Source organism: Giraffa tippelskirchi, chromosome 7 (genome assembly GCF_054371585.1).
Source record: "Giraffa tippelskirchi isolate mGirTip1 chromosome 7, T2T-mGirTip1v1.2.pri, whole genome shotgun sequence".
Lineage (NCBI taxonomy): Eukaryota > Metazoa > Chordata > Mammalia > Artiodactyla > Giraffidae > Giraffa > Giraffa tippelskirchi.
Window position 1 is genome coordinate 26,468,631 of NC_137281.1, and position 24,744 is coordinate 26,493,374.

The 24,744-nt window shown below is 45.2% G+C and overlaps 1 protein-coding gene across 5 annotated transcripts in view; it reads left to right on the forward strand.

Annotated features, from left to right (window-relative positions):
- The first annotated feature begins 141 nt into the window (after nt 1-141).
- RANBP10 (RAN binding protein 10) overlaps nt 142-24,744 on the forward strand; it is a 58,675-nt gene continuing 34,072 nt past the window's right edge. For all 5 annotated transcript variants that reach the window (XM_081513002.1, XM_081513003.1, XM_081513004.1 and 2 more), the window contains exons 1-3: nt 142-400; nt 1,177-1,288; nt 18,566-18,618. In XM_081513002.1, the coding sequence (XP_081369128.1) occupies nt 166-400; nt 1,177-1,288; nt 18,566-18,618 (400 nt within the window). In that variant the 5' untranslated portion in view covers nt 142-165. The remainder of the gene's footprint in view (nt 401-1,176; nt 1,289-18,565; nt 18,619-24,744) is intronic.

Genomic DNA, 24,744 nt, shown 5'->3' on the forward strand with positions numbered 1-24,744 from the left:
GTGGAGTCCGAAATGTGGCGAGGCGTGGCGGAGTCCAAACCGAGTTGCAGGACTGGGACTCGGTTTCCCTGCGGCCCGGGTTGGCTCGCTGGTCATTGGCTGAGCGGGGCGGATCTGGTCCTGGTCTTCCCCGCCCCCAGTGACACAATAGCAGCTCCCTCCAAGATGGCGGCGGCGACGGCGGACCCGGGAGCTGGGAACCCGCAGGTTGGAGACTCCTCCGGCGGGGCCACTGGGTGCGGGCTGCCGTCCCCAGGGGAGCAGGAACTGAGCCGGCGCCTGCAGCGCCTGTATCCCGCGGTCAACCAGCACGAGACGCCGCTGCCGCGCTCCTGGAGCCCCAAGGACAAGTACAACTACATCGGCCTCTCCCAGGGCAACCTCCGCGTCCACTATAAAGGTATCGGCCTTCTGGCCGAGGGGAGGAAAAGGCCAGAGTGTCTACGGGGTAGCTGTGCTGCCCAGCCTGTGCTCCATCATGTCCCTTCCCCAGCTTGGTTGCTCCGATTTGGGCCTTAGCTCCTGAAGGGTGTCTAGGGTGGTGGAGCTGACCAGGCCAGGGATTGACTGCCTTGTCTGCTCTGCCCTGAGACACCCAGTGTCAGGAGAACTGCAACAGGTGTCCGAACCAGTTCTTGGCTGGACCTTCTTCCCAGGGCCTTCCTGCTTGTCCTGAGGTGGCTCCAGGGACTCTAGCTGAGCCCTTTACCACTGCTTAGTTTCAAAAGTGTCTGAAGAAAGGGGTGGTTACATCCCCTCCATCAACCAGAGGTCCATGAGCTTGCTCACCTGCCAGACATCCCAGACAGGGGGTGAGGTTCTGCCCAAAGTCGTGGGGGCATCTTCCAGGGCTGCCTCTCCCTCCCCTACTCTTCCAAGTGGGCTGCCTGTGTCCTGAAGAGTCTGCCAGCAGCACTAGGAAATCTCTCACGTAGGCACCCACATTTCATGTACCCTCCTGTGGTTTCTGTGGTGGACAGAGTCCCAGGCAGGGCTGCTGTGCTTAGGAGGAGGTGAACCAAGGGTGGGAGTTTTATGTATTTGCTTAGTTGTTGTCTAATTATTTCTTGGACTGTGCAAGGGCTTCCTCTGGCGGTGAAGGGGTAAAGTTGCCATGGAGCAGAGAGGATTTGTATTTCCCTCTGCTGAAATTTCTTCCTTGCCCTCTTCTATTAGGTCATGGCAAAAATCACAAAGATGCGGCGTCAGTGCGTGCCACTCACCCCATACCTGCTGCCTGTGGCATTTATTACTTTGAGGTGAAGATTGTCAGCAAAGGAAGAGACGGGTAAGCCCCTCCTGACCCCCTTTCCCCCAACGCTGAGCTGTTTTCTGTGGTCAGAGTTTGAGGTCTCCTGGTTGACACTTGTGACTATATGAGCTGCTGAGCTGCATGGGTCTGGGCTGCAAAGGGTTGAGTAGTGGGTGCCTGTTACCCGGCTGAGGTCATGACCTGGTCTAAGCAGTAGCTTTTGATGGCAAGTAGGTACGTTTTGTAGAAGAGGGGCTTCTCTTTGGTGATGATGTAATGACTTTACCTCACAAGTCAGGGAAACAAGTGACAAGTTTACATTAACAGTTCAGCGTCTGGAATGAAGTTCCCCCACTGTTGTGTGGTGTTTGTCACTTCCCTCCTTTCACATTGTTGCTGTATTCAAGGTTCCTTTTTATGGCATTTAATCATGTAGAGGCCCCTGGGGACTTCAAAGAGATAGTAGAGTCTTTGCAGCATTCATCAAAGCTGTGGCAACCACTGGCCTGTCATCTTAGGGTAAACAGCATGGACATGGTCAGAATCAGGTGACCTTGCTACTCATAAACTTGTTTTTCAGTCCAGTGACTTGAACACCAGTTGGACCAGCTTTAAGAAGGTCCTTATTAAAGTCAGCATTGGGGAGGCTCCCTAGTTTAGGGTGATCTAAGCAGATATAGGGAATAAAGGGGACATTTTTCATTTCTCTTCCTATTCTTTTCCTAGTTTTCCTCTTTTTTTCTGGTGATTATCACAAAGCAGGTGTTTAAGTTACGAAATAAAATGATTTTAGCTGCCTTGGAAAGAGTTTCCTCATCAAACCTTAGATCTGGTTTGGGTGGTTTGCCAACCCCACCTTTGTTCCAACCCTGAATGTGTGTTCTTGAGCATTCAGAGTACTTCCTTTCTCAGGGGGCAGTCCCCCTTGTGGTACATGCAAAATGCACGGCCAGGGGACTTTGCTAGGGGCAAGGCTGCTGGAGTTGGAGCTTTGTCTGCTTCCTCAGTGAAGTTGTGACATCCCTGCCTGGGAGGGCTCTGTGATTGTGGGTAGGAACGGGGCTTGCATCTGCTTGTCTGTCCTCTGGGGAGCTAGGCCAGCATCTGAGCTACCTTTAATCCCAGAATTCTATGATTCTGAAATTCTGACCATGGCGAGCTATTACATCTTTTACTTTTATCCCCATGTAGTGAATTTACAGATAGGAAGTTTATATCATCGGAGCTCTTTATTTATTTATTTTTAAATATATTTATTTATTTGGCTGTGCCAGGTCTTACTTGTGGCATGTAGGACCTTAGCCCCCCAACCTGGGATCTAACGCAGGTCCACCTGCTTTGGGAGCGTGGAATCTTTGTCATTGGACCACCAGAGAAGTCCCTGTCGGAGCCCTTTAGAGACCCCGACTTGATTCCTGGGTCGGTAAGGTCCACTGCAGAAGGGATAGGCTCCCCACTCCAGTATTCTTGGGCTTCCCTTGTGGCTCAGCTGGTAAAGAATCCTCCTGCGATGCAGAAGACCTGGGTTCAACCCCTGGGTTGGGAAGATCCCCTGGAGAAGGGAAAGGCTACCCACTCCAGTATTCTGACCTGGAGAATTCCATGGACTGTATAGTCCATGGGGTTGCAAAGAGTCGGACATGACTGAGTGGCTTTCATTTTGAACCTTCTATTTTGAACTGTGGTGTTGGAGAAGACTCTTGAGAGTCCCTTGGACTGCAAGAAGATCCAACCAGTCCATCCTAAAGGAGATCAGTCCTGGGTGTTCATTGGAAGGACTGGTGTTGAAGCTGAAACTCCAATACTTTGGCCACCTCATGCGAAGAGTTGACTCATTGGAAAAGACCCTAATGCTGGGAAGGATTGGGGGCAGGAGGAGAAGGGGACGACAGAGGATGAGATGGCTGGATGGCATCACCGACTCGATGGACATGGGTTTGGGTAGACTCCGGGAGTTTATGATGGACAGGGAGGCCTGGCGTGCTATGATTCACAGGGTTGCAAAGAGTCGGACACGACTGAGCGACTGAACTGAACTGAACTGATTCTCCCTTTTCATCGTCTGATAAAAGCACATACATTTAATGTGCTCAAACTCACGTGAATAAGAATGGTCTGTTAAGATGAAACAAACACTGCAAAAATAGTTGCAGTGTAGACTGAAACATTGGTGCTTCAGTCTTATATTGCCAAAGAAGTGGATTGGTATGTCCTAACCTTGTAGGTAGGAAAGTGGATCATTTTGGATAACAGCTGAGTTGGTAAAAGGAGAGAATAGTTTTTCAGAAAGGGAGTGTTTAAATGCAGAGACCTGATTTCCTTCACCTGGCTTTTAACCTTTCACTTATAAGTGGATCTTGCTGTAAAAGACCCCGTGTCTTGTCAGATTGTCATACTGTCGGTATTGTCTGCAAATCCTCAGAAAGTTGAACATCTTCTCCCAGCTTCCCCAGCATTTTTCACGTGGTAAATATAGCTGTGAAGTTGACCTGGAAACCTCAGTCTTAGAAAGGTTGCAAGTCACATATGCTTGTGGTGGCCTGTTTTAGTTGACCACTGTCAGAAGAAAGGTGTACAAATATCTCCTGCGGCCTCTTTATGGAATTCCTGAAAGCCTTCTCATGGCTAGGATATAGCCAGACGGGCCAGGTGTGGTTTTGAGGAGGCCAGGGGCTGTTCCAGGGCAGACAATGATCAGCTTGTTTCCTGTTTGCTGTCAGTGTTGAAGGTGTGTTTCTGACCTGCGTTTGGTCCACGATCCAGGTGTTAACCGGTTGTGTAGCTTTCCTGTATTATCTAGTTCCATCTTCATGGCATCTCTGGAAAGTGGCTGGAGTGGATGATGATGTACCTGTTTCATGGGTGAGCCCTGAGCCCCAGGGATGTTTGGTGACCTACCTTGGCCATAGGGCTTAGGGTGTGCAGTGGAGTAGCCTAACTTGTCAGGTGCCTTCACCTGATTGCAGACACGTAGGTCCACACTGCTGCCACCTTTCCCTGTTGCATTCTTTCCCTGGGTAGAGAGAATGTCCAGTCGGAGTCTTAGGAGGTGCTAGTGTTCTTAGAGAGCTGAAAGGTGCTTAGTGCTGAGTGGGGCCAGAGAAGTATGGCATGTGTTGGACTAGGCTTGGTTGACTTACCATTCTGCTGAATCTGTAGACCTGTTTCTCTGTAGATTTGGGGACAGGCTTCCTTTTTAAAAGGTGTTGATGAACCCAGTCATCAGTGTCCAGAAAGGCCTTTGTTCTGAAGATGTCTGTTGTAGAATACACTAAGTGTGTCTGATTCCCTTATGGCTCAGACAGTAAAGAATCTGCCTGCGATGCAGGAGACCCAGGTTTGATCCCTGGGTTGGGATTCCAGGGGTTGGGAAGATCCCCTGGAGAAGGAAATGGCAATCTACTCCAGTATTCTTGCCTACAGAATTCCATGGACAGAGGAGCCTGGCGGGCTACAGTCCATGGGGTCACAAAGAGTCAGAGGTGACTGAGCAACTACACTTTCACTTTCAAGCATGTCTAGTTAGAAAGATTTCATTTCAAGGTTTATATTGATTCGTACCTGCTATGTGCCAAGTGCGTGCTTGGTACAGGGAGAACAACAGTAAAGCCTGCACAGGCCAGCCTTGTCCTCAGAGAGCCTTTGGCCTACCTATGAAAGAGTGGACTGAAGGGCTCTCTGCATGAGGAGGCAGAGCCTGGGCATGGTTTTGAGGGATGAGTAGGAGTTTCTCACCAGGTGAGGCCTGTTGCACTTAAAATGAGCCTGGTTGGTAACTGGCTTGACGTCTGGGCATTCCTCACATACAAGGGAGGGCTGGAGAAGGAAGGGGTTATGTTTGAGCTAAGAGCTGGGCTCACACTGATGGGTTTCAGCTGCATTTTGCTGAGTCACCAGAGCTGGGAACCCCAAGAGGAGACATCAGAGCCCTGCCACTGGTGCCAAGAGATAAGGGCATCTGGGTTGATCTTGTTAGGAAGCCAAGGAGGCCCTGAAACCGAGGGTCCCTGGGGAGTGACATGCTCAGGCAGAGTTTGTGGACCTTTGGGTGTCTCCGGCTCTTAGTGATGACACATGGAGGGTGTGGCTAGCCAGGCTGACAGATGCTCCAGTGTGACCCTCAAAATAGACTGTAACATCATCCCAGCGGCAGTGGCGGTGGCCTCCCGACATGTGATGAGTGGCTCTGCCCAAGAACAGCAAGCCTGGGCTAGAGCACCGGATGGAATGGTGGGGGTGGGGGGCTCTCCTCTCCTCTCCTCTGCAGCTGGTGCTCAGGCCCTGTGGCCCTCTGGCCACAGCCAGCCTGCCTTTCCTTGCACTTGTAGCTGACTTCCTTTGGCCAGTCAGCAGTGTGGTCATCCATTATTTCTCCACATCACAGCGAAGCACTCATCGTTTTGTCCCAGTCCCAGGCCTGGGCCCCGGGAACCCAGGCCTGAGGCCCATCTGGAGAGGAGGCAGATATGCCTGTGCACATGACCTCACAGGATGGTGTAGCAAAAGTCCATCCATGATGTGTGCCATCCCCAGGGTGGCCCAGAGGTTGGACTTCCTCCTGTACCTGAGAGTTTGGGAAAACTTCATAGAAGAGTTGATGATGCTGAATCTGGGAGGGCAGGTTGGCGCGTTCGAGGTGAACAGAGCAAGAAGCGAGGCCCTGGATAGAGGGAACAGTGCATCAAAAGATGTGGAACACGGAGTGTGAGAGAGGCAGGGGCCAGGTCAGAAATACCTGGCCAGTGTGCTTTGGCCAAGGAGCTTGGGTTTATCCTGAGGACAGCAATGTATGAGGACTTTGGATCTGCCTGCACTTTTGAGAGTGGGTAGGGGAGAAGAGACTCCACAGGTCTGGTTCCACCAGGCTCTGCTGGCTGAGGTCCCAGTCTGGTGTGGGCTAGTGATTTTAGGTCCGTGATTCCAGCCATGGCTTCCCTACAGCAGTTATCTTTTCTCTCTTTTGGCTGGCCTCTCTCCTATTTGGTGGGATGCAGAGGTAGGGGATTGAAGACTGGTAGCCAGAGTGACTTCTCAGAGGCGAAAGGCCTCTGTGAGTGCTGGTATTCTCTGGTACTCTGATTTGTTAAGTCCCATCTGAAAGGCAACACTGTCCGTAGTTTTCCATGGAGACTCAGAGATCCGATCACCCAATTAAGATCTCACCTGCCGTGTTTCTGGTTTGGTGAGCCACTTGAGCACAGGCCTTCCAGTGAGAGGCAGCCTGTGGCTGGCCCCTCACCCTGGGATTCCCCACTCCAGTCTCTGTGCTGTGTACAGTGCCGGTGAGAAACTTCTTGCCCATCTGTGGACCTGGGGAAGGCCCTGTCCTGCCGACCCTGAGAAGTTGGTGCTGTCTTTGCCCAAGGCGGCTTCTGACGGTGGTTGTTCCTTGTTCGCACTGACTGCCCCCCAGTGCTGATGGCCTCCTGGGCAAATACTGACTGCATCTCTCCCTAGTAACGCATGGCACTGTTTCTGGAGACCCAGCATATTGAGGCTCTGGAGCAGCTTGGAGTCTCGTATCGTTGACCTGTGTTGGGTATTAAAGCCCAGGTCTAGTTGGGTGGGTGTACTCAGGTGTGATCTGGCCTAGAGCAAGAAGACTGGAGTCTAAGTGGTGTCCACTTTTCTGGTAAGACCTACTCCTGCCCTGAGCACATCTGCGCTTCCCTGAGACCTCCCTGCCCGTTGTATGTCACCATCCAGGCTCCCCCAGTGAGCTGAGAGTGGGGAGTGTGGCTTCTTTCTTCAGAACTGGGGACTTCCTTGTCAAGGATCAGCCTGTAGAGAAATTTCTAAAATTCACTTCATGCCTTCCCCCATCCCCTGCACCACACCCCCATTATTTTTTGTTCTCAGGCATGTTTGGTCTATTCCCTGGATGGGTCACCACGTAAGGGGGATTTCCCATTAGAAGGGCAGCAGGAGCTCCTTGGAGTGGAGCAAATAGGAGGATGGTCTCAGCAGCTCTGCATTTCAGGCACTGTGTGCCATCCTATTCTGGGACCATTGAGAAGGAATCAGGGGCCCCAGAGTGGGTCTCTGTGGTCAGAGGTCAGTTAGAAAGAAGGGACTAACCACTAGGAGAGGGGTGGATAGCACCATGTCTAAATGCAAGATGTTCCTCTGCCTCCCTAGAAATTTTGCATCCGTCTAGCTCCAAGACCCTTGGTGTTTTGTTGTAATTGAATAATGAGGTTGTGACTCTGTTGCTAGAAAAGAGGCAGTGGGGTGGGGGCTTGGTGCTGGAACAGGGCCAGCCCCCTGCCAGGAAAGGGCTAGTTAAAATATGCTCTGGACTGTTTAGGGAAGCAGGGGAGGGGTAAGTCTCTGTGTTCTTCACATGCTCTCTGCCTCTCCTACCTCTTGGAGCTTAGAGATGGCTTGGGATTCAGAGAAGTTTAGTTTAGGTTATGGACGCCGAGTGTCATCTGCTCAGCTTCCATGGAAAACATTACGGACCAATAGCAGCACTCATTCTTGTCCAGACAGAGCCCCAGAAGTTTTCTCACTGCCCAGTGCACTGGGCAGCTACTGTCTTTTTGTCAGAGTTTCATATGATACAGAAACTTACTGGTCCTTGGGGCAGAGACAATTTCAGATGAGAAGAGGTGGAGAGAGGGGAAAGGCAGTGTGCCCCGATGGTCCGAGGGCTCAGCTTTTGTCTTCTGGAGGACACTGCTGAGGCCAAGCTGAACCAAGAGGAAAGAAATAGAGGAGACGGTCTGCTGAATCGAATTGGTTACATAACCCAGTTTACAAAGCCATGTGTCTGAAATTGGCAAGGGCTATTTTATACAGTGTTCTCTTTTAATATCAATGTTGTGCCAGGAGTTTATTGGTAGTTATATATTCCTTGCCCTTTTTTTTTTAAACCAAAATGTATTTTTATTTTACCTATAATTTTTTTTAACTATAAAAGAATACTGTTGCAACACCTGACACAGTGTATATTTTAAAAACAGACAGCAGAGGGGACAGAGAAATGCAGGTTTAAACAAATGCAGGTTATTGCCGTTATGTATGTTGTATCATTTGGGACCATTGCAGAGAACAGAAAATGATTTCAGGTACTGTAAGCAGGTAGGGGGTTTATTACGTGGAATTCAATGCTTTCAAAATCATTAGGACTTAGTTTCCAGGTAATGGCAGGCTTCTTGAATAAAACCCTGTGCTGGGAATGATGAAAAGATGCTAACTTACAAAACAAGCAAACTCAAAAAAAAAAAAAGCAAACTCAAGGCCAGTTTCTGGATGAATACCTATAACTAGGGAGCTAAGCGTACTATCTGAGTACTTAAGAACATTTGCTGTGTCCACACTCGGCTCTGCTCCAGCTTTGTAATCACACATTGCCAGAGAGGTTAGTGTCCGGAGCTTATGGGTGTGGGGTCTGGGAAGAACCTGCTCACATTAAGGTGGTGTGCCAATGGGCTATTGCCCTCTACTTAAGGGCATCGTATTTGGTTCTGGAATATAAGCTCTGGAAATTCAAGTCTTGGTCCTTGAGTTTCGGAGAAGGCAATGGCACCCCACTCCAGTACTCTTGCCTGGAAAATCCCATGGACGGAGGAGCCTGGTAGGCTACAGTCCACGGGGTCGCTAAGAGTCGGACACGACTGAGCGACTTCACTTTCACTTTTCCCTTTCATGCACTGGAGCAGGAAATGGCAGCCCACTCCAGTGTTCTTGCCTGGAGAATCCCAGGGACGGTGGAGCCTGGTGGGCTGTCGTCTATGGGGTCCCACAGAGTCGGACACTACTGAAGCGACTTAGCAGCAGCAGCAGCAGCAGCCTTGAGTTTCCCAAGAGATTCTTTAGGGAAGGAGGCAGAATCCAGGGTTATGAATAACCTGCCTAGAACCACCCATGGGGGCTGTTCTGCCTGTTCCTGTCTCATGGGCTCTTTGGGTGCTTTGATGGTGCTGGTGGCCGTGGATGCATGAGGGTCTCCTGATGCGCATTCAAAACCACCTTCCTCCCTGCAAGCACGTCCTGTCTCATGACTCTTTTGCCTTCAGATTTGGTCTTCCTTGGATGTTGCTGGGCTGGGTACATTTGTCTCTGTAATACCCCTCCTCTCAGGGGAGTGAGTGGGCTGCACAGAGGTGGGCTTAGTGGGTCACTGGGTGGCTTCTTGGCAGAGGGCAGGGTAGAGGGATGACCGCCAGAGAAGCAGCTTGTACATGAATTACAAGTGTCCTGATGGACTGTGGCTTTAAGCAGGCCCATTAGACCACAAACTAAAATCCCCAGCATCAAATATTAGCCCTCATTTCAGAACTAAATATCAGTTTGGGTTTTTCCTGAAATGTCTCCCAGGGACCATTTTGTAACCACGACCCCAGTTGTTGTTGTTCAGTCACTAAGCTGTGTCTGACTCTTTGCAACCCCATGGACTGCAGCACGCCAGGCTTCCCTGTCCTTCATCATCTCCTGGAGTTTGCTCAGACTCATTTCCATTGAGTCAGTGATGACCCCAGAGGTCCCCTCTGATGTGGAGGCATTGATTTCTTATCTGGGGCAGATTCTGATATGAACAAGATTGCCAGCCTTCCAGTCTGTGGCTGAGGTGTTAGATGTCAGGATGAAACTGGTGAGATTCCAGCAGCACCTTACGGGGCTGAGGCAGGGGACGGGGCAGTGGTGACAGACCCTTTGACTTGAGAGGCTTGGCCCCCGAACTACCTTCCTGTAGCCCGCAAGAGCCCTCTCAGCCCTAAGCCTGAGCAGCTTGTCCCTTCTCTCCTCCTTGTCACATCCTACCAGAGCTCTGTGGGCCTGGAGACAGTTAGTTGATGGAGTTTAAATTTAAAATGTTCAGGGAATTCCCTGGTGGTCCAGTGGTTAGGACTCAGCATTTTCACTGTCAGGCCAGGTTGGATCCCTGATTGGGGAACTAAGATCCCTCAAGCTGTGCAGCGTGGCTAAAAAAAAAAAAAAGTTCAGGTCGCATAGTCATTGGTTCATATATCTAATTTAACATTTGTTAAAAGTGTCTCTGGGCTTGTCAGCCCATAAAATCCACCTTCCCTCAAAGGGGTAGTTGATAAAAGTTAAAAAAGAGCTAGATCTATATTCTCCACTCTTGTTATCTGCTGTGTGCTTATGGTGAGGGACTTTTCTTGTGGCCCTGACACGAGGCCTGGGTACTCTGATGCTTTCCACTGAGCTCTGTGCCAAGCCCTTCTTGTCTCATCCAGAAAAGCCAGATGAGGCTAATGCTGGTCTGCAGGGCCATACGGGTGTTTTCGGTGACTCCCATGTATGTGCTAAAATAAATACAACATTAAACATGCCATTTTAACCATTTTTAAGTGTACAATTCAGTGGTATTAATTGCGTTCACAGCCTTGTGCAACTATCACTACTGTTTTCCAGAAATTTTTCATCACCCCAGACAGAAACTCTGTACCCATTAAGCAATAACTCCCCGTTCCCTCCCCTCTTCCCAGCCCCTGGTAACCTCTAATCTCTTTTCTGTCTCTATGAATTTGCCTGTTGTAGATATTTCATATAAGTAGAATCATACAGCATTGTGCTTTTATGTCTGGTTTATTTTATTTAGCATAATGTTTGCAAGGTTTATCTTATGTTGAGACCAGTGTCAGAATCTTATTCTTTTTTATGGCTGTATGTATTTACCACATTTTCCTTATCCATTCATCTTTTGATGGACACTTGAGCTTTTTACATCTTTGACTGTTGTGAATAATGGTATAATGAACATTGGCATATAAGTATCTGTTTGAGTTCGTCTTTTCAATTCTTTTGAGTGTATACTTAAGAATTGCTTGATTGAGTGTATACTTAAGAATTCCCTGGTGGCTGAGCAGTTGGGGCTTTGCATTTTGTGCAACCAGAAAAAAAAAAAATTTGCTTGATTGTTCTGTTTAACCTTTTGAGAAATCACCAGACTGTTTTCCACAGTGGCTATATAGTTTTATATCTCTACCAGCAATGTGTGAAGTTTCTAATTTCTTTTACCTCTTTAAGTAAGTAACTTACTTCCTTTTTTCTTTCTCCCTTCCTCTTATCCTTCTTTCTTTCCTTCCCCATCCTGTGTGTGAATTGGTATCTCATTTTGGTTTGCAGTTCTAATGGATTAGTAATGTTGAGCATCTTTTCATGTACTTATTGGCCACTTGTATATCTTCTTTGGAGAAATGTCTACTCAAGTCCTTTGGCTAGTTTATAATTGAGTCATTTGTCTTTTTGTTGTTGAGTTGTAGGAATTCTGTATATTTTTGAATATTAGATTCTCATAAGGCTATGATTTAGAAATATTTTCTCCCATTCTCCAAGTTGTCTTTTCACTTTTTGTTTTTTAACCTTCCTGCACAGCTTGTGAGATCTTAGTTCCCCAACCAGGGATCAAACCTGTGCCCCCTGCATTGGAAGCTTGAAGTCCTAAGCACCAGACCACCAGGGAATTCTCTCTTTTCACTTTCTTGATAATGACCTTTGATGCATAAAAGTTTTAATTTTGATGAAGTCCAATTCATCTACTTTTTCTTTTGGTGCTCATACTTTTGGTGTCATATCTAAGAATCCATTGCCTAAACCAATGTCATGAATCTTTTCTTCTAAGTGTTTTATTGTTTTAGCTCTTATATTAAGATCATTGATCCATTTTGAGTTAATTTTTATACAAGATATGAAGTAGAAATCCAATTGTCCCAGCACCAATTGTTGAGGAGTCTATTCTTTCCTCATTGAATGGACTTGGCACCCTTGTTGGAAGTGATTTGGCTGTATAAATTTATTTCTGGACTTTAAATTCTTTTCTACTAGTCTATATGTCTGCCTATGCCAGTGCCACACTATTTTGATTACTGTAGTTCTATAGTGAGTTTTGAAATTGGGAAATAGAAATCGTTTAACTTTGTTCTTTCTTTAAGATTGTTTTAGCTACTTGAGGTCCCTAGCAAGTCCATATGGATTTTGAGGATTGTCTTTTCCACTTCTACAAAAAAGACTGTTGGTATTTTGGCAGGGATTGTGCTGAATCTGTAGACCAGCTTAGAACATATTAACAACACTTTGCATCTGCAATATGAAGTCTTCCAGTCCATGAACACAGGATGTCTTTCCATTTATTTTTGTCTTCTTTAATTTCTTTCAGCAGTGTTCTATAATTTTTTGTGTACAAGCCTTTTCACCACCTTGGTTAAATTTATTCCTGAGAGTTTTGTTTGTTTGTTTGTTGATTGATTTTAGATGCTATTGTAAATGGAATTGTTGTCTTAATTTTCTCCTTTAAGTGTTCAGTGTTAGTATATAGAAACATAGCTGCTTTTTTGTGTGTTGATTTTATATCCTGCGCTTGGGTGTTTATTAACTCTAGTAAGCTTCCTGTATATCATTTGGGATTTTCTCTATATAGGATTTTCTATATGTAGGGTCATGTCCTCTGCAAATAGAAGTAGTTTTACTTATTTCTTTCCAATTTTTATACTTTTTTTTTTCCTTGTCTAATCAATCTGAATAGAACTTCCAGTACAGTGTTGAATAGCAGTGGTGAAAAGGCAACATTCTCGTGTTGCTCCTCATCTTAGGGTAAAAGCTTTCAGTCTTTCACCATTGGGTATGTTGGCTGTGAATTTTTCCTAAATGCCATTTATCATGTTGAAGAAGTTCCCTTTTGTTCCTAGTTTTCTGAGTGTTTTTATCATGAAAGGGCGTTGGATTTTTCAGATGTTTTTTCTGTCGATTGAGAATATTATGTGGTTTTTTTTCTGTTAATGTGGTTTATTATATTGATTGATTTTCTTATGTTAAATTGCCCGTGACTTCCTGGCATAAATCCCCCTTGGTCATGGTATTAATCCTTTTAATGTTGTTGAATTTGGTTTGCTATAGTTTTGTTGAAGTTTTGTGCATCTCTGTTCAGAAGGTATATCGATCTATAATTTCCTTTTCTTTTGGTGTCTTTTCTTGATGTCTTTTCATCACGGCTCCAGGGTCTCCCCCATTTTGGGCTTGCATCTGGGTACAGCACACTTGCAGCAGTACCCTAACATTATTCGGCCAAGAGCTGAAGTCTCCAGGTGAGAGCTAGGAAAGCACTTAGGAGACCGTTAGTCCATCCTGTCTCCTTCTGACAGGGAACCTGAGCTGTGGGGTGAAATCCAAGACCCATAGTCCTGAGTGTGGCTGTGAGGTGTTGTCTCTGGAGCCCGGCTGCCAAGTGTCCCTGTCACTTTAGAATCCTCATGTGCTTCTCTTCAGGAGGCAGGAAGGGAATATCAGACTTGTTGCCAAAGAGATTCCTTGGGTGGAGTGCTCCAAGCTATCTTTCCTGTCTGGGTGGGGGCTTACAGCAAAGGGTGGTCTCCTCCCTCCAGGCCTTGTTGTACATCTCTGGAGGGTGTGAGAGTCCAGAGGCCTGCTTTCTAAGGTCTTGTCCTCTGTCTACCCCCAGGCTTGCCTGGGTCATGGAAGAATCTCCATTCAGTGAGAGCTGTGCTGAGGCTGTGTCACTGTGTCCACGGGATCTCCTGAGGGTGTGCTCTGGGAGGTGCTTAGGATGCACCAGGGGCCATGTGAGCCAGAGCCCTAGGTCCTCTGCTGAGCATGGAGTTGGACCCTTTTTGGCTGTTTCTGAGGGCGTGCTCTTCTCATGCAGCTTCCGCTCTCCTGTCAAGGTTCAGGGAAGTAAGAATACCGAGGAGCTGACACGAAGGCCCAGTCCCCCATTGTGTCTCCCTGGTATTGAACTGTTGCTCTGGGACAGCCCAGGGAGAGTCTGATGGCTGAGAGCCAGCAACCTCAGTGTGCAGCCATCAGCTGGCTCTTGAAAATGATTTTTTCTATGATTCTCAAAGTAATTTACGTTAATTGTAGAAAATCTGGAAAACTAAAGAGAAAAGAAAAGATGCAAGCCCACTGGAGTATGCTCGCGACTCTCCACATGACTGCAGTGGATTCAGTGGACTGTTGCTTTTGTGAGAGTCAGCAGAGGGGGTGGAGGCCTGCACAGGCCCCGGAAACCACCAGTCCATTCTCAAGGCTGGTCATTTTGCAGAGCCCCAGTTTACCTCTGCTGCCTCAGGGCGGACCTGGCTGTGTGGTCTGCAAGGGCCACTGCTGCCACCACGCCTCCTCTGTCCCACACTCCGGTGGATCCCAACCCAGCGTGGCCCAAGCAGGGCCACTTGATGCCCTCTTCTCTGGAGCCTGACAGAGAGGCAGAGTCACTCTTCAGGCTCACGTGTTTTTTGCGGTAAAGGATAGAGACTGAGAAGGTGGAGGCCAACTCATGGCCTCCCTACCACGGTAGCTTGTCGGTTGTCTCTCTATACGTATTGGCTGTCTACTATGGTAGACACATGATATTCTTCATTGTGCTGCCTTATTGGAAGAAAGGAGAAAATCAGATGGGTTTAGCTTACTTTCAGTTGTTTTATGAGGTAAATAACTTTTCCTCCTTAGATGTATCCTGCTGCTTGAAAAGAAAGCCCTGGTGGACATGTGAACTGTCAGGGAGCTAAGCTCTGTCTATTCTAGTCACTGGCTTGGGGAGCGACAGCCCCTCTTGCCTCCCAGGAGACCATGGCAGCCTGTGTCTGTGAGTGTTGCTAGCATTGCCTGACCTTTTATCGAGAAGGAAGCAAATGCTCACCTCCTTTTTCCTTGGTAATTCCATGTAAAACAGGCATTCCTTTTTAGATGTCCCAAGATCCTGGCCTTCGAGGATGGCCTACTCTCCTTTACCAGATTGCAATGCTTGAAGAGCCTCCAGTGCATGAACTGGACACTAGGGTTGTATAGTCATCCACCATACTATCTTTATGCCAGTACCAACACTGTTTTGATTATTGTAGCTTTTTGGTAAGTTTTGAAATAAAGAAATATGATTCTAACATTTTTTTACACCTTCAGTGTATGGCATTGATTCTGTATATTGCTTTGGGTAGTATTGACATCATAACAATATTGTCTTCCAATCCGTGTATGGGCAGATGTTTTTCCATTTGTGTCTTTTTATGTTTATTTATTTATTTAAATTAAAAAAAATGTATTTTAAGGCCATGCCACATGCCTGTGGGTTCTTAGTTCCCCAACTAGGGATTGAACCCAGCCCCCCTGCAGCAAAAGTGCTAAGTCCTACTGGTCACTGGACTGCCCAGGAGCTCACTATTTGTGTATTTTTAAATTTCAGCAACATTTTAGGGGTTTTAGTGTATAAGCTTTTTGCCTTCTTGGCAAAGTTAATGCCTAAGTATTTTATTCTTTCGATGCTATTGTAAATGGAATTATTTTCTCTTTACCTTTTTTGATTGTTCAGTGTTAGTATGTTGAAACACAGCTGCTTTTTGTGTGTTGTTTTTGGATCCTGAAACTTTGCTGAATTTGTTTGTTCTAACAGTTTTTGTGGAATCTAGAATTTTCTACGTATAGAATCATGTCATCAGTGAACAGAGAGTTTTACCCATTCCTTTCCAATCTGGATGCCTTTTTCTTTCTTTCTCTTGTCTAATTGCTTTAGCTAGAACTTCTAATATTCTGTTGAATAGAAGTGGTGAAAGCAGGCACCTTTTCCTGTTCCTGATATTAGAGGAAAAGTCTTCAGTCTTTCACCATTGAATGTGATATTAGCTGTGGGTTTCTCATACAAAACCTTTTATTATGTTGAGATTGTTTCCTTTTGTGCCTAGTTTGTTGAGTGTTTTTGAGAAGTAATATACCATACAGTCCGCTCACTTACAGTGTACAATTCAGTGTTTTTTAGTGTCCTTATAGTTTTTTTTCCCCTTCTTTGCTTATCTTATCTTAGACTGGTTGGTAACAGTTTTCAAGTGTATGAATACTTGCTAGAAGGCTGCATGTTTTTGAAATTTTAGAACATCATACTTTTGGAAATACTTAATGTCACACAGTGTTTGAAGAGTTGGGACTCATTCCCTTTGAACTCTGACTTAGCTTGACCTCATATGAACATTTCAAGTTAGGGTCCTGTGGGGCTGCTCCCTGTATCAATGACACTCACGGGGGCATGACATCCAGGTGTGGAGACTGGGCTCTTCTGGGTGCTCTATGCTTAGCTTACCTCCTCAGATTCTCAAGATGACCCTGGAGTTTGTACAGAGGTTCCCAGGCCATCTGCTGGTAAACCCTGCCCCAGCTGTGGGGCAGAGTCTATAGGAAGGTGTTGAGGGGTAGCTGCCAGAGGTGGAAGAGGCTTTTCCTGTCGAGAGACCTAAGCAACTTGTGTTTGAGTGCATGTGCCTTAGTAGTTCCCTGTTCTCTTGGGAAGTTGTGGAACCAGAGCTCCGTTGCTGGTGGCCAAGCATACTTTCCCTGGATGACCCTTGACCTCCCCTATTTGCAGTAGCCCTAAGCAGTTAGGGGTCACCCAAGGAAGCATATGTGCTTCAAACACATAAGCCTTCATCTTAGTGTCAGGAAACGTGTATGTCAGGGGTGGGATCGCATGTGGTGTTGGGCTCTAAAACAGGGCAGGGTAAGTGGCCTGGCATCCACGTTAGGAAAACTCCAAACTCCTGGCTCTATTGCACTTGAATATGTTGATTGATGACTGCAGGGCAGTCGGAGTCATTTGCTGTTTGGTCAGCGATGGCATAAAGGGAATGGAGACCAACTCTTGGCAGCCTCTTCCATGTAAAGTCAGGAAGCTGATTATTTGGGCTGCTGTTTTTCTGGGAAAATGTGCAGGTTCTAGCCTAATGGGAATCCTGCCAGCAGGCTTACACAGCTTCTGCTCTTGATGGTCGTCTAAGATCCCCTTCTGGCAGGAAGTAGCAGGCAGTTTGAGAGTCTCAAATCCTTTGAACCATAGAAGTCTTTCTTTGAAGTGTTGTTTCTTCCCCTTTTCTCTTTTCCCTTCCCTCTCCTTTCTCCTAACCCTTGCAGGCCAGTTTTTAGGGCCATGTGTTGATTGGTGTCTTTCACGGGTTCTGCCCACAAAGATGCGAAAGCTGGTTTCAGGGGAAAATGGGTAGGTTAGAGCCTTCCTTCCTGCTCTTCCAACACCCATTGTTGCAGCCAGCCAGAGAAGGGCAAAGGGGCATTTACTGCAGGTGGAAGGCTCACAGTTTCTGGACCATCATGTGGTGTGGACTCTGGTAGTGTTAGGATACTGGTCTATATGGTTCATGGAACATGCTGGGAGAGGAAAAGAAGAGTCCAAGATGGAGAAACGAATGTGAGGTGATTGCTTGCACAGTTACAATAGGGAGCAGTTGGAATGTAATTTCCAGCTACTTGGAAATGGTCAAAATAAGGCAACCCCATGTAATTGCTTTAAAAGAAAAACATTTTTATTATGGTAAAATATGCATCACATAAATTTTACCATTTTAACTATTTTTAAGTGAAGAATTCAGTGGCATTAAGTATACTGACATTGTTATACAACCAAAAGTTACACCTTAGCCATCTTGGTTGGTGTTTTCACTATTGTGATCTTCTCAGCTATATCTTGATGCTCATATGCGGTTAACATCGGGCATCGTGTGTGGGTTTCTAGTATTTTACACTTAGATGGTGGTGACTTGTTTCTCTAGTTTCTAAGTTATTGGGGAAATACCTTACTGTGTCTTTGTATACTACAAATATATAGACTAAAAAACCCAGTTCATTCCCTTTTCTGACCTTCCCTCTCATGAGTGCAACTGAGATATCTTTGACAGAGTTGCCCAGCAGAGGTCCCACCTGGCTGTGGCTGCCTTAGTTGTTTAGGTTCCTGGGTGGAAGGAGTAGAGGGTGGGTCTCCGGGGCCTCACACACTATCACCTTCAGCTTTGGATGATTAAAGAGGCCAGTGGTGAATGTATGGGGCAAAGGTACTTAATTTGGAGGCCTCAGAGAAGAAACCCTGTGTGAGGGGTCTTTATGACTCTATATGGATCCAGCTGGCTGTACTTTTTCCATGTCTTGGTTCTTGCTGAAGAGTGGCTTGTCCCTGTGGCTTAATCTTGCATTATTCTGCCAAACACTCCGTAGGATTGAACTACTTACTTTAGGTACTTCTTGGGAATCGATTCTGCCGCCTTAGCTGGGAGCCAGAAGCCAAAGGACGGGAAGCAGTGATTCCAGGAAACTTTCCTCTGAAACTGAAGCCAGTGATTCCTGGTTGTAGACACTACCTCCTGTTTTTCCAGCTGCTTAAGGCATTGAGAGATTTTCATTAGAAAATCAAAATACAACGGTTCTCCAAGATCCACTAGTGTGTTAAAGGAGTCTCTGCATTCATTGCTTTTCCTGTTTTTCTTTTACCAAGAAATATTTGAGAAGGGAGATACATAACCATTTGCTAACCAAAATGTTTGTGTGTGTGCTTTTTCAAAGGTACATGGGGATAGGACTCTCAGCTCAAGGCGTCAACATGAACAGACTTCCTGGTGAGTCACTGGCTAAGAGAACATTTGTTCTGGTCTTTTGATCTGTTCTGTGATGAGAGTCATGGTGGCAGCCAGTAGGCTGGAGAGGACTTTGTTTGCTGGCTGCCTACTCACCAAGCCAAGCCATTGGGTGGAGGATCCTAAAAGGTAGCCACTGGGCCAGGATGGCATGGGCTTCCATTCCAAAAATGAACTGGCAAGTGATTATCCTTCATGGAATTTGAACTGTTTACAGTCAGAACCAAGCGACCTGAGCTTGCTCCCTGTAGGGATACACCTCAGTAGCCCTCACTCCCATTGGCCTTTGCTTGACCAGTCTGGGACTCTGGCATTTTGGAGAGGAAGGCTGCCATCAACCTTGGTCCTCTTTTTACTTTACCATATTAATGGCCAAAGCCTTAAGGGACCTCCCACGTGGAAGACAGTTGAGGCAGTGTCTTAATAAATGCGTGAGACTTAGGCTTACAGTGAGCAACCTCACATTTATAAAGGAGCACTCTGGGCCCTGCTGGTGGGCCTCCTCGACCACCCAGGTGCCCTTTCAGTTGTTTTCTGCTCAGCAGCTCATGCCCAGGCCTGGGCTAGGCACAGTTGAGAGGACAAAAGCCTCTACCAGAAACTAGTGGATTTTAGAAGATGGTCCCAAATTCATTTGTTGCTTGAGTGGCCTAAGTGACAAGGTGCACACTGCCCTGACACTGTCAGGTAGGCAGGCAAAGTCCCTGTGTTTTTGCCCAGGCCCTCTCTACTCTTTGTGCCTCTGACACAAAGAAGGCAGCTGGCTTTTTCCAAAGAGGGAACACCACTTAAACCTTCCGTTTTTTTTCCAATCTGTGTTTAATATCACTCAGGCTTTTTTTTTTCTAATTGACTCCTTTCAAGCACTAGAAATCTTGACTTGCTCAGGATTGATTACAATTGTCAGGAATCTGACTTTTTAAAAAAATTGGCTTCAATCTGAGCAAAACTGGCCTTTAGTTATTAATCAGAATGTGTGTGGCATGTTTGGCCTCTTTGTGCAGCTTGCAGCTGTGATGTTTGTTAGTCTAGCCTTGGCCGACTAGATATATCTACAGTGTTCATAGCTCTGCCTTTTTGTGAACAGGGAGCTTAGAAAGATAATTTCCTGTCAAGGGTAAACTGATTCTTAATCTTTGTCTTGCACTAAATGTGCTCTTGAACTTTTGCATGGCTTTGGTTGCAGAGAAAAGAGGCTTTTATAGGTTCATTACACAAAAATAACTACTATAATATGTTATTGAGTGGGACTTTAAGCAGTTCTGAACATTGGTTAAATGAATTTTTGTTAATCTATGCGAAGGAATACTGTGCAGCCATGAAAAGAATGAGGAGCCTCTTCAGGTACTTCTTGGGAGTAATCTCTGGGATGTATTGTTAAGTGAAAAATATAAGTCATAGAACAATATATATATTATGCTACCAAATGTTTTTTTTTTTAAAAAAAGGGAAAATGTGCATCACTATATCTGTTTGTACATGCATAGAATATCTTTGGAAAGTTAAAGAACAACTTAAAATATCAGCTATCCCTTGAATCAGGGTGACTGGGGAGAGGACTGGGAAGAAAATTTTTCCCTTTTGAAGCTTTCAAATATTCTTTCTTGTGAATATATTATCTGTTTTTAAAAAAATAAATGAAATTAACCAAAAGCCCCTTCATCAAGAAGTTCTCATGCCTATCTTTTAGCTGGTCTCGGGATGCAGTTTTTTACCATATGCAAAGCATGGTATTCTAGGTTCCACACGTTCATCCTTCTTTAGTAAAAACTGTTTTCACACGGCCATTGGTTTCAGGATCCATGGAGGGGAGCATATGAGGTTAGAAGGGGTTCAAGGGCTGCCTGAACTGACCTGAAACTCTGAGATGGATCCGTGCGGAGCTGGCTTAGTCTCTTTGTCTTGTTCATAAGATGGGGCTTTTGACCCCTCTGGGCTGCTTAGAGGTCAGCTGAGGGTCACATGCTTTGACATTGTTAATGCAATGTTGTTGTGAAGTCAGACTCTGCCTGGGTGCAGGAGGTGACTCTGTAGTGAGAAGGGGCTTGGGGACAGTGGATAAGGTGTTAGTTCCCGCACCAACACATCAGGAGAGCTAGCGCCCTGTTTACATCCGAACTGGTGCATCTGTCTTTTGGCAAGAGAAAGGAGCCTCGGTGTTCTGTGCATATGGTACCTGTCTTCGTTTTCACTCTGCCTGCCAGCTCCTAAGGGTTTTCCTTCCTGCCGCATCTGTTCATCTCCCTGATTATTCCGTAAGGTGGAAACTAGGAATCAGGTTGCATCTAGGTAGGGATTCACCCTAGGAATGATGGATGCCTCTGGCTTTCCTGGATACAGGACTGGCTGAGTGGCTGGGCAGACCTAGAACAGGACAGATGTAGGGACAGGGGGGAGACACCCCCTCACTTCTCAGGAATGATGGGGGCCTGCCACTGTTCACCTCAGTGCTGTGTTTGGAAGATCAGAATCCCCTTTGATGCTTTCCATTTTCTGGGGTCACTTTGTGTGTGTATATGTGCGTGTGTGTGTGTGTGTGTGTGTGTGTGTGTGTGTGTGTGTGTGTGTGTGATGAGCATACATTCTCCAAAACCAGAAGTATCATTCAGAAACGGTTATACCTGAAACTACTTGCATGTATTTTGGTGGTGAAGTGCTAGATGGAGGATGATAGTAGTTAAAACCTTCCTGACAGATGCATCTCATTTCTAAGAGGCCATTGGTTGAGATGAAGGCTATTTGGACGGTTTAGACATATGGTTGGTGGGAGGGAAGCGATGGTGGTGGCCTTAGCTGTGTCTAGAATTTGAGACTTTGGTGTTAACTCCAGATGAGATGTTAGAGGGGTGATGTATCTCTTGATAGATACAGGTGTACTTAGTGGAGGGTGGTGGTAGGGATGGTTATGGTTCCACAACAGTGTGAAGTGCTATTTCGCCCTGGCATTTGGGGGCAAATAGGAGTTTGCCAGATGGTTTTGGGCAGTGATACTATGGGGCCTGTGAGTGGATCTCTTAAGTTGTCTGCTGTGATGGGCTGGTTTCCTGGGAACAGTCAGGATGAGCCAGTTGAGGGAAGAGTCTTATTACTATGGCAAGGGGCCTAGACTTTTATATATATAAGCAGTGGGGGCTGCAGGACTATGTTTTTTTTTTTTTAATTTTTATTGTGGTGTAGTTGATTTACAATGGTGTGTTAGTTTCAGGTGTATAGCACAGTGAATCAGTTGTGCATATAGCCACTCTTTTTTTTTTTAAGATTCTTTTCCCATATAGGCCATTACAGAGTACTGAGTAGAGTTCCCTGTGCTATACAGCAGGGTTTTTTTTTTTAATTAATTTATTTTAATTGGAGGATAATTACTTGACAGTATTATGATGGTTTTTGCCATATATCAGCATGAATCGGCCATAAGCATACATGAGTCCTCTCCCTCCTGAATCCCCTTCCCACAGCAGGTTCTCATTATTTATCTATTACATATATAGTAGTGTATATATGTTAGTCCCAATCTCCCAATTTATCCCTCCCCCACCTTATCACCTGATAACCATAAATTTGTTTTCTATCTGTTACTTTACTTCTGTTTTGTAAATGAATTCATTTGTATCCTTTATTTTTTATTGATTTATTCCCACCCCCTCTTTTTTGGCATCTGAGTGGAATGTGGGATCTTAGTTCCCCACTCAGGGATTGAACCTGTGCTCCCTGCATTGGGAATGCAGAATCTTAACCACTGCACCACCTGGGAAGTCCATACCCTTTTTTTTTTTTTTAGATTCCATATATAAGTGCTAATATGATGTTTATCTTTCTGTGTCTGAATTACTTCACTCAGTATGACAGCCTTTTGGTTCATCTGTGTTGCTGCAAATGGCATTATTTTGTTCTTTTTTTATGGCTGAGTTGCAGGAGTGTTTTAAGCAGAGGCAAGATGCAATCAGATTTGCTAGTTCAGGAGTACCTAATTTAGAGGAGGCCTTCTAGAAGGGTCAAGGCCAGACTAGGGCTCCTGGGCAGTAGGAACTGTAAGAGCTCAGGCATGTCAGGGAGCTTCAGGAGGTGGTAGTTTATGGTTTAATAAAAAGACTCCGTTTCCTTGTCCTAAAATGTTGAACTGGAAACATTTCATTAGAAGTGGACAGTTAAATTTATAAATGCCTGTGAATGTATACTGAGGTAACTCAATATATCTGGTTTATTTGAGAAGAATCCTACTAGGTCTTTGGGAGGGGTTCCTTATTTTCATTGCTGTATATGTAGATTATTTTCTGTTTGCAAGTTTAGAATAATTTAACAGTGAATCCATCAGGGCCAGTTGGTCTTTGGGGAGGACATTTTTTGTGTCCTCTTCCTCTTTTATTAGCTGGTTCAAGTAGCAGCTTGTTTCCTGTGGCATTGCTTTTAGTATATTCTGCTTTGCCCACCTGGTTCTGTTAACTTATAGGAAAATGACTGTGATTAATATTATCGGAACCTAAAAACACCTTCGTGATTGATCTTTTAGATTAATTGAATCCATTTTGTTAATTATTAAAAAAGAACAATCACTGTTACCCATCTTGTTTTCCTGTGTAGTTTTAAATTGAGATATAATTAACATCCAATAAAATTCACTCCTTTGAAGTATACAATTCCATGGTTTTAGTATAATTACAAAGTTGTCCTACCATCACTCCTATATAATTCCAGATTATTTTCACCATCCCAGATAAAAACTCCATACCCATTAATAGTCATTCCCTCCTTCTGGCCTCTGGAAACCACTGATATACTTTCTGTCTCCATGAACTTTTCCTGTTCTGGAGATTTCATATCAGTGGAATCATGTAATATGTGGCCTTTTGTGACTGGCTTCTTTCAGTTAGCATAATGTTTTCGAGGTTCATCTACACTGTAGTATGTATCAGAGCTTCAGAGCTTCATTCCTTCCTCTGGCAGAATAATACTCTGTTGTATGGACATATCACATTTTGCTTATCCATGCATCTGTTGATGGTCATTTGGGTCGTTTCCATATTTTGGCTGTTATAGTTGATGCTTTTATAAACATTTGTATATAAGCTGTTGTGCAGATGTGTGTTTTTATTTCTCTTGACTATACGTAGGCGTAGGAATGCTGGGTCATATGGTAACACTGTTTAGTCATTTGAGGAAGTACCAGACTGATTTCCATGGTGGCTGCCCCATTTACGTTCCCACTAGACTGTGTATAAAGGTTGATTTCTCCATATCTTTGCCAACACTTGTAATTATCTGACTTTTTGATTATAGCCACCCTATTGGGTATGAGGCTTCCCAGGTAGTGCTAGTGGTAACGAATGCCTGCCAATGCAGGAGACACAAGCAACTTGGGTTTGATCCCTGAGCCAGGAAGATCCCCTGGAGTAGGAAACGGCAACCCACTCCAGTATTCTTGCCTGGAAAATTACATGGACGGAGGAGCCTGGCGGGCTACAGTCCATGGAGTTGCAAAGAGTCAGACACGACTGAGCACTTACAAACAGCAGCAGCGGTGGGTATGAAGTGGTATCCCATTGTGGTTTTCATTTCATTTCCCTGACTAATAATATCAAGCCTCTTTTCATGTGCTTATTGACCATTTATCTATCTTCCTTGGAGAAATGTCTATTAAATATCTCTTGCTTTTTTTTTTTTGCCACACCATGTGACTTGACTGTTTTTAAGTTGGGTTATTAATCTTTTTATTATTGAGTTGTAAGAGTTCTTTATATGTTCAGGATGTAAGTTTCTTGTCAGTTACATGATTTGCCAATTTTTTCCCCTATTCTTTAGGTTGTCTTTTTTTTTTTCTTTTTTTCATATTCTTTCTTATTATGATTTATTATAAGATATTAAATATAAACCCTTGTGCTATCCAGTAGGACCGTGTTTAGTTTATATGTAGTAGTTTGTATTTGCTAGTCCCAAAGTCCTAATTTATCCTTTCCCTTATCCCTCCTTTCCCCTTTGGTAACTGAAAATTTGTTCTTTATGTCTGTGAATTTGTTTCTCTTTTGTAAATAAACTCATTTGTATCATATTTTAGATTCCACATTTAGATCATGTCATATGATATTTGTCTTTCTGACTTCACGTAGTATGATG